Here is a 10209-nt window from a genome sequence, read left to right as displayed (position 1 = left end):
ACGCGTAGACACCATCCAATGGAACGCGGAGACACCGCCCAATGGAACCCGGGGACACTTCCGACCGAACACAATGTCCAATGATACAGGAAAACACAACCGATCCCCTACCTTATCCAATAGAAGAACGGAACATAGCCGCGCCGGGCGATGCGAAGTCAATGGGATTTGACGTTACATGGAGACTGTATCTTATTGAAAGGCTTCTGAAAAATCGCAGTCACTTTCATAGGATCTTTGCTTTCTTGTTGTGAGCAATCACTTCCGGGAACAGGGTTATTCGGATGTTGCAGGTGGCAAATAGTTGAGGTATTGTGAGTTCAGTGATGTCCTTTCATGAAATGTTATTTGCCTTGAGAGGTATATGCGTTCGGCTGAATCAGACTTGGGTTACAATTTAGTATAAAAAATACACGTGGTGTTTTGCCATGCGTGAAGAATTTGAGGACGTTATTGAGCAAATAAGTAGCTGTAAGATTAGCCAGCTACAATTGTATTTCTGACCGGCCGTTACAAAAACCCAATTAAGATGAAAAGTCCTCCAGAGATGTTTTCCAGTGATGCTGCCTGACCCGCTGAGTTACTTCAACACTTTGTGCATTTTTTTTTAAACATCAGCATCTGCTAATGCTGCGGTTCACAAAAGGACACAAAGTGTTGGGGTGTCTGTGTTTACAGTTCCTTGTTTCTCCTATACTTTCAACATATTCATATTGTGATTAATATTGCTGTTCCTTCATTGAAGCTGGGTCTGTATAATAAATCCACGAGCCATAGAAATAGAATAGTGAAAGGCCTGGATAGAGTGGATGTGGAGAGAATGTTTCCACTTGTGGGAGAGTCTAGGACCAGAGGCCCCAGCCTCAGAATAAAAAGGTGTACATTTTAGAAAGACGAGGAGGAATTTCTTTAGTCCGAGATGGTGAAACTGGAATTATTTGCCACAGAAGGTTGTGGAGGCCAAGTCAATGGATATTTTTAAGGCAGAGATCGACAGAATCTTGATTAGTAAGGGTGTTAGGTTATGGCAAGAAAACAGGAGAATGGGGTTGAGAGGGTAAGAGATAAGCCATGATTGAATGGTGGAATAGACTTGATGGGCCGAAGTGCCCAATTCTGCTCCTATAACTTATGAACACGAGCCAAAAGCATAGCGAGGATACCTTCGTCGCATGAATTCCAATGAAAACAAAAAACAGCTTGCCACTGTCACTTTTTACAGGACATTTGGAAATGGTCAATAAATGGAGACAAGAAACTGCAGCTGCTGGAATCTTGATCAAACCATAAAGTATTAGGGCTCAGGTACACAAAAATGCTGGAGAAACTCAGCGGGTGCAGCAGCATCTATGGAGCGAAGGAAATAGGTGACGTTTCGGGCCGAAACCCTTCTTCAGACTGATGGGGGGTGGGGGGGAGAAGGAAGGAAAAAGGGAGGAGGAGGAGCCCGAGGGCAGGGGATGGGAGGAGACAGCTCGAGGGTTAAGGAAGGCGAGGAGACAGCAAGGGCTAGCAAAATTGGGAGAATTCAATGTTCATGCCATCCGGAAGCAAGCAACCCAGGCGGAAGCTGTGTCAGGCAGCATCTGAAAGGAATGGATAGACAATGTTTTGGGTCGGGACCCTTCAGACTGAACAGGAGTCGTGTTTGTCCATTCCCTTCAGATGGTGCCTGATCTGCTGAGTTCCTCCTGCACTCTGGTTAATAAATGGAGGCCCTACCAGTGAAGGTACTTGCTGCAAATGAATAAATATAATTGGATAAAAATGAAACCTCCTTTTAGTTCAAGAGAATGCCATGTGCAAAATGGTCCCCCCCTCGCCACTGATTAGAAAATAAAATTGATTATGAGAATCGTGTTGTGCAATTTCATGACAGTTTCTGGTAGATACGTGAACACAGTGCAAGAACATAGACATGTATTTGAGAGGCTACCAGGATGGAAGATATAAGAATGACAATTGCATAAGCATCCCTTGTTCAAAACTAACAAAAAAAATGTAAATGAAGAACACAATGAATTAAAATTAGGTTTTGAAAGTAATTTTTTTTATTGTTTAGGTGAAACTTAATTGCGTTTGAAAAAATATATATATGAATGTGGCTATTATAGTGAAGTTCTTTGACGTTTACTAATGTTTTTGCCATGTGTTGATTAGGATCCGAAGTCATGTTACCGTTGCTGGAGAAGGACAAGATAGTGGTGCAGGCACTGCTGAAGGCAGGATCCTGCCCTCGATGTGTGCTGCGATTCTGTTGTGTGGGAAACCCAGCTTCGTACAAACTTTCTTCCAAGGTTTCTATACTTTTGTTTACATTTTTTAAATGTAAAGGGTGGGGAAAATCGTTTTGGGATATTAAAAAAACAATGTTCCATGTGTCCAAACGGTAAAGCTATAATCCATGCCATCATTTCCCTTTCCACTTCTTTCTTCTTATCGGTCCCCCACTCTCCCCTTCTTCTTTCCCCCTTCTTACTTTGCTCCCAACCACCACCACCACCAGAGAAACAGCTGTAGATGTAAGGGCCTGTCCCACTGTACGAGGTAATTCAAGAGCTCCCGAGTTTCCCCTGATTCGAACTTGGAAAATTACGGTAGTAGCCGCTCGTAGGTACTCGAGGCTCTCGTGGACATTTTTCAACATGTTCAAAAAACTTCACGAGCTTACCGCGTTTCCCGAGTACCTGCCGTTAGCGTTACGAGCTGCTAAGAGACGCCCCCGTGCACCAACGTACCCGCTACATATATTCTACGTGCTTACCACGAGTTTGATTTTTGTTTTTAAATTCGGGAGAGCTCTTGGGTAAACTCGTATAGTGGGACAGGCCCTTTACCGGCTATTCCTTATTATACTGTAAAACTGTTCCTGCATTTCTTTCTTAGATATTCACAAATGCTTTTGTATCTCTTGAGCAGCAGAGAACCAATATTGTATATCATGAGGTCTTCGCTATGTTCCCCGATTTTGCTATGGAAGATTTCAAACCATTCTGACTGGTTCAGTGCAAAAACATCCATCTCTGTTTGATGCCTTCTATGATGTTCCTCCATCATGACCTTCATCCCTTTGCTTTCCATGCTTTGGAATGTTTGAATATTAGGAATAGTTCTTTAACAGAGGAGGACCTGCATCATCATGTCTGTTGACCTGATTTTTCTTTGAATTCTGAGTCCTTTGATGAAAATTGGCACAGTTCTTCTTTTGTGTGAGATATTCATCTGACAGGATGTTTCTGAACACTCTCCTTGTGGATCCCGTGTACTTTTGGTTGAGTCTATTTTGCCTCCATATTTTTGTGTGTGGGTACAAGCAAGCAACACTTTAGCATTTTCAAAGCAGGCAACACTTTTGTATTTTCAAACCACATTAAGAGCACTCACAGTTTAGTAGACATGTGTTCAGTGTTATTCACAGCTCATCTTGCAGAGACTGACTGAGGCATTCAACAGTTCCGGGTTTTATAGTCCCTCCCACCTCCCACCTCCCACCAGAAGGGGCGTGGCCTTCATAGTGTGATTGACAGGAGAGAGAATCTCAACATTTTTTAAACATTAATAAGTCTTTTATTTTTCATCAATGGGAAAAATCCTCATCCTGCCCAGTGGAGGGGTACTCTGAGTAAGATGGCCAAAAATCACGGCTGTAAGTGGTAGCGTTTTTTTCTAAAATCAAGAGGAGACTTTTAGTAAGATAGATAGATAGATAGATAGATAGATAGATAGACAGATAGATAGATAGATCAGGGCTCGAAATTAACAGTTGCCCAGTTGCCAATCGCCGGGCAACCTAAAAGCTGTGTAATTTTGCCCGGCTTGGCCCCCCTCCCCCTCCCCACCATCAGTGTCCAGGCCGCCGAGTCTCCGCTCTCCGGCCGCCCCTCATCCGCCGGCACGGCCGCCCGCCTTGCACATGCGCACTGCCAGGGCCTGCACATCCTCCCCTTGCACATCATCGGCCGCCCTGCACATGTGCACTGCCATAGCCACTGGTTGGCGCCGGGCACTTTCTCCCTCCCTTTCCATTGCTGTCTGGTCGCCGCCTCGCTACGACCACTGAAACCCAACGCAGAATCACTCCCTGGAGCTGGAGTAATTCCCTGGAGTAACTCTTGCTTCTTAGTTTCATGGTCCTCCAAAAAATATTTTAAATGGAATTTAAAATATCTACCTTCCGACATTTTTGCCACCTTCAACGGGATCCCACCACTGGCCACATCTTCCCATCTCCTCATCTCCTCCCCTATCGGGTTTCCGCAGAGACTGCTCCCTCCGTAACTCACTGGTCAATTTGGCCCTTCCCACCCAAACTACCCCCTCTCCTGGCAGTTTCCCTTGCAACTGTAGGAAGTGCTACACTTGTCGCTTTACCTCCCCCCTTGATTCCATTCAAGGACCCAAGCCGTCTTTCCAGGTGCGGCAGAGGTTTACCTGCACTTCCTCCAACCTCATCTATTGCATCCGCTGCTCTAGGTGTCAGCAGCTCTACATCGGTGAAACCAAGCGCAGGCTTGGCGACCGCTTCGCCCAACACCTCCGCTCGGTTTGCAAAAACGAACCTGATCTCCCGGTTGCTCATCACTTCAACTCCCCCTCCCATTCCGAATCTGACCCTTTTGTCCTAGGCCTTCTCCATGGCCAGAGTGAGGCCCACCGTAGGAGCAGCAACTCGTATTTCGCTTGGGCAGTTTACACCCCAGCAGTATGAACATTGACTTCTCCAATTTCAGGTAGTCCTTGCTTTCTCCTTCTTTCCCCTCCCCATTCCAGCTCTTGTACAACCCACTGTCTCCGCCTCTTCCTTTTTCTTTTGAAGTGCTGAGCCACCGGGAGATCAGGTTGGTTATTGCAAACTGAGTGGAGGTGTAGTGCGAAGCGATCGCCAAGCCTGTGCTTGGTCTCACCGAGGTTGATCATACTAGAAATAATAGAAATTGCATTCATTATAACATGTAAAAGGAGATGAGATACTGTATTGTAATTTTGCTGCATGTCATTGTGGTATATATCATGTCTTGATTGGTGAATATGTTTAGTTTGTGACTTTATTTGAAGCAGAAATAATATGTGAATGCTTCATTGACCATAATTCCGACTGGTAACCACGCACTTCGCCCGAGCACATTATTGCACGCGTCATGCGCCGTCTTAAATGACCACCTAAACTGTCATTTGGCAACCTAAAAAGCTGCCTAGGTTGCCCGGCTGGCATCAGAGAAAAAAAGTTAAGTGGGAGCCCTGTAGATAGATAGATGACTTGGTTTGGGGGTGCTTTTTTAGTGTCTATGACAGCAACAAGCTTCAAATATATTGTACCCAATAGCTAAACTTGGAGACATCCACTTGGACAGTCAAAGGTATGGTTTGGTAGCAGTACATGAGTCAGCTGAATTGCTGGCATTTTAAAGGTGATCTGTTTAACATTATCTTCTGCTTCTCTTTTCAGTGGTAATGTTGGATTCTTCTTTGGACATTTGATACTTGTGTCCCTGCTTGTGTATTCCCCCTCGATCCCCCCCCCCCCCCCCCCCCTTCCCCCCCCGGCCTGTTTGTCACACTGCTACTTTGACCACCTAGAAACCCATTATATCCATAGATTAGATTTGTTACCACAAATTAGCTCATATTCATGAATGGTAAGCAGAAAAATCCAGTGGACAGGGTGTTTTTTACTCAAAATAAAATCATTCGATCATTTACTGTACATCAGGAATTGCCCAAATTCTCCCCATCTTATTACACACTTTTGTATCCCCCCCCCTCCACCCCCCCCCCCCCGGCCTGTTGTCACACTGCTACTTTGACCAACTAGAAACCCATTTATCCCATAGATAGATTTGTTACCACAAATCTTGCTCACTTTGAATGAGGTAAGCAGAAGCATCCAGTGAACAGGTGTTTTTTTTCATTACTCATTCTTAATTTGTGGAGAGATTGCATTGTCTCACCATCTTACACAAGAGAGACTTGAGACTTGTGCATAGCTTTATCATCTCATTCAAAATACCACTGTGGTGCTTTCTTCTGCATTTCTCGGTCTCGCTTGTTGAGAGTATTTGATTTCACTGTGGTAACATTTACCCACGGTGAAACGTATTCCACTGATCAAATTCTGCCGTCGTACATAGAAAACATAGAAAATAGGTGCAGGAGGAGGCCATACGGCTCTTCGAACCAGCATCGCCATTCATTGTGATCATGGCTGATCATCCCCAATCAATACCCCATAAAAAAAATAGGTGCAGGAGGAGGCCGTTCGGCCCTTCATATATAGGCATATATATATATCGGCAAGGGATGTCTTTTTGCCAAATCCCACACTAATAGGCGGTCATGGACAGTAATTTCAACAACTTACTTGTGTTTCAGGAACTGTCCACTGCACTATACAAATTCTTGAATGACAATGAATATAAATCTGAACCAATGGCGAATGATCAACCACTTTGTAAGAAACTAAGATTGGAGGATTGCGAGAATAAAGATATGGATTTGGACAAAAATGGAGCAGCCAAAGTGCCATCAAATGAAGCGTTGTTTGCTGATGTTGGTGTTCGGACTTGCACCGTGTGTCTGGGTGTTCTGCAGGACCTTGGTGAAAACGATTTTGTGAAGAAGGTAAAATTTCCCAAACTTTGTTTCACAAATTAAGCCTTGATCTGTGTAAGCCTTTTTCAGGTGTAAGATGCTGATAATTACAGTCCAGGTTTTGCATGATTAATTAAGTCATAAATTATCCTAATTAGAACAGAATTAAAAAAAAATTCAGACATCAAGTTCATGCATTAATTCAGTGCCTTATTTGTTTTTGTCTAATTTTCTGTCATTAGCGGGCTTATTATATTTTCAGAATATTGGATGATGAATTACTATTAGTTTTCTACGTTAAAATATACCAATTAATGTTATGTCTCTGATTACTTAGTTAAATGTTACTTTAGATTTGGAGTGTAGATGTTTTTGTAGATTGATCAAAGCGGCAATTCTCAGTGAATTTTCTTTTTCAGGTTTTATAGTGATTAATCATTGATGGATGTTTCGCTGCTTCCTGAATAATTATAGCTAAAAATACATCTTCCAAACTGTGTGATTGAGTGGGATTTGATAGCAAGGATGTTAATTGCCAGCTGAAAACTTGCAATAATCATTTACTCAGTGACATAATGGCTTTAACAGTTAACTTGGAGTTCCCACGTCTCGGTGGCAAACTCGGATACCAGAGCATTAACAACTTTTGGGATGGGTAAATTTATCAAGGTTGAAGTGACTGTTTTGCACGGTGAGTTACAAAAAGTGGTCTGGGTCAGTGATTTACGTAGAAACATAGAAAATAGGTGCAGGAGGAGGCCATTCAGTCCTTCGAGCCAGCACCGCCATTCATTGTGATCATGGCTGATTGTCCCCAATCAATAACCCCCGTGCCTGCCTTCTCCCCAGAGAGTTGAATGAATGAATAAGTTTATTGGCCAAGTATTCACATACAAGGAATTTGCTTTGGCGCTCTGCCCACAAGTGACAACATGACATACAGTGATAGTTAGGAATGACACATAAAACATTCAACATTAATAATAAAACATGAAGTTGGAATATTATAATTTAAGTAATCTGAATCAAGACTATAGTTATTGTGTTGCTTTCATTAATTTCTAGTACAAGGCTTAGTTAAATTGTTTTTTTTAAAAAGACACAAAGTGCTGGAGTAACTCAGCGGGACAGGCAGCATCTCTGGAGAGAAGGAATGGGTGACGTTTCGGGTCGGGATAGGCAGCATCCCTGGGCAACATGGATATTTCAGACATCGAGAGGGTCCCTACCCGAAATGCCACCTAACCAAGTTCCCCGGGGATGTAGCCCGAGACCAGCTGAGTTACTCAATTGCTTTGTGTCTTTTGTTGTAGAAGACCAAGGGGTGGCATGGTGGGGCAGCGGTAGAGTTGCTTTCTTGCAGCGCCGGAGACCCGGGTTCAATCCCGACTACGGGTACTGTCTGTACAGCACCCGTAGCTGTATCTTCTCCCCGTGACCGCGTGGGTTTTCTCCGAGATCTTCGGTTTCCTCACACACTCTAAAGACATGCATGTTTGTAGGTTAATTGGCTTGGTATAAGTGTAAATTGTCCCTAGTGTGTGTAGGATAGTGTTAATGTGCGGGGATTGCTGGTCAGTGCGGACTCGGTGAGCCGAAGAGCCTGTTTCCGCGCTGTATCTCTAAATTAAACTGAACAAACATCTACTGTGCTTTGATCCTACATCTTGGCTATATTGGTAAATGTGCTCGCACAGATGCTTTGATGGATGGCAAATTCTCACTGGTATCTTGGAAAGGCTTCACGAAGAGTGGATTGGGGCAGACCTGGTGGAGTCATGCTGGACATTGGTTACGTATGAATGAAAATTGACTGGCCTTCCTCACCGGACAAATATATTCATCAATCTAAATCTTTGACGTGAGAAGGTTTGCACTTGCAATTTTGAGTCTGGTTGAGCGGGATCATGTTGCACAACAGTTTCAGTTTAGTTTATTGTCACGTGTAGCAAGGTACAGTGAAAAGCCTTTGTTGCATGCCAAAAATTCAGCAGAAAGACAATACACGATTACAATCGATCCGTGTACAGTGTATCGATACATGATGAGGGAATAAGGTTTTATTGCAAGGTAAAGCCAGTAAAGTCCAACAAACTGTAGTGACCCAGAATTTGGGATCAACAATGAGATCTGAGCTCTCAAGAGAATATGAGATAGGTTTGTCATGAAGATTTACTATTGACCATAATGACAATGTTTGTATACCTGCACTGAATCTCTTGCCTAGATGCACTGAATTTATTGCCCAGAGTAGGGGACCAGAGGACATAGGTTTAATGCGAAGCGGGAAAGATTTAGTTGGAACCTGTGGGGTAACTTTTGCCCCACACAGAGTGGTCGGTGTATGGCACGAGCTGCCAGAGGAGGTAGTTGAGGCTGGGACTACCCCATCATTTAAGAAACAGTTAGACAGTTACATGGATAGGACAGGTTTGGAGGGATATGGACCAAGCGCAGGCAGGTGGGACTAGTGTAGCTGCGCCATGTTGGGCGGTGTGGACAGGTTGGGCTGAAGGGCCTGTTTCCACACTGTATCAATGTATGACTATGCTGTTGGCTGATGTCAATTCAATGAGACCCCAAGGTACGCAATAACTGTGAAGTCAACAAGTTGGTTAAGAGGTCCATCATGTAAACAAAAATAAATTCTCCCTAATGAAAAACGAGGAAGCAATTTTTTTTATTAACGGAATGAAATCCGTGCAAATCAAAATCTGTCACAATCATGGTTAAATAGATGTTCTTAAAAAAATAGATTTAAAAAAAAATCATTTTAGAAAATTTGAACGTGTAGATCATTTGTATTTTGAGCCAGATGGTTTTTATTGACAGGGTAATGAGTACAAGAGTTGGGATATTGCATTGCAACTGTGCAAGTGTTGGTGACATCTTACTTGGAATATTGTGTGCAGTTTTGGTTGCCTTATTATTGGAATGAGCTGACTAAGAGAGAGTGGGTGCAGAATAGATCCACCAGACGGCTGCTGGAGCTGGAGGCGTTGAATTATCGAGCGATTCTGGACAGACGGGGGAGCAGAGGAGGATGATGAGTGACCTTTATAGAGATAAATAAATCGTGAGGTGGCATAGATAAGGCGAATTAACACAGTCTTTCCCAGTGTAGGGAAGTCTAAAACTAGTGGGTATATATTTAAGGCCACAGAGGGGAAGATTTCAAGGCGAGTCAGGTTTTTCACACAAAAGGCGGTGGCAGGGCCATCTTAAGTCATGGGCAGGGTGGGCAGTTGCCCGCAGCCCATGAGCATAGGGGCCCCATGCTAATCTATGTATTGTAGAATGTTATTGTAGAACATGAAAACGGAGAAGAACATCAAGTGCATATTTGATTCGGCATAAGGAAACTGGAAGTGTAAGGGTCCCAGTGCACTGCTTTGCCCGGGGGGCTATAATGTTGTTAAGACAGCCCTGGGTAGTGGGTGTATGAAATGAGCTGCCAGAGGAAATGGTAGAAGTGGCTACAATTAATATTTGCAAAAGACTTTGGATAGGTTCATGGGCAGGACGGTTTGGAGGAGTATGTGCCAAATCCATACCCGATCCCCACTGGTCCAATCTCTCCCGACCTATGTCCAAGTTACCTCACACGCCGTCCGTCTCTTC

At 43.7% G+C, this 10209-nt stretch overlaps 1 protein-coding gene across 2 annotated transcripts in view; it reads left to right on the top strand.

Moving 5' to 3' along the window:
* The first annotated feature begins 62 nt into the window (after positions 1 to 62).
* The window catches only part of pus10 (pseudouridine synthase 10), a 60880-nt gene continuing 50733 nt past the window's right edge, over positions 63 to 10209 (top strand). Inside the window, exons 1-3 of one of the 2 annotated variants that reach the window (XM_055639897.1) lie at positions 63 to 309; positions 2161 to 2297; positions 6370 to 6618. In XM_055639897.1, coding sequence (XP_055495872.1) covers positions 2172 to 2297; positions 6370 to 6618 — 375 coding nt within the window. In that variant the 5' untranslated portion in view covers positions 63 to 309; positions 2161 to 2171. The remainder of the gene's footprint in view (positions 310 to 2160; positions 2298 to 6369; positions 6619 to 10209) is intronic. The other variant, XM_055639896.1, reaches the window with a different exon arrangement.

Source organism: Leucoraja erinacea, chromosome 8, assembly GCF_028641065.1.
Source record: "Leucoraja erinacea ecotype New England chromosome 8, Leri_hhj_1, whole genome shotgun sequence".
Taxonomy (NCBI): domain Eukaryota; kingdom Metazoa; phylum Chordata; class Chondrichthyes; order Rajiformes; family Rajidae; genus Leucoraja; species Leucoraja erinaceus.
The sequence above is the reverse complement of the archived record's forward strand: the minus strand, read 5'-3'. Positions and strand labels throughout refer to the sequence as shown.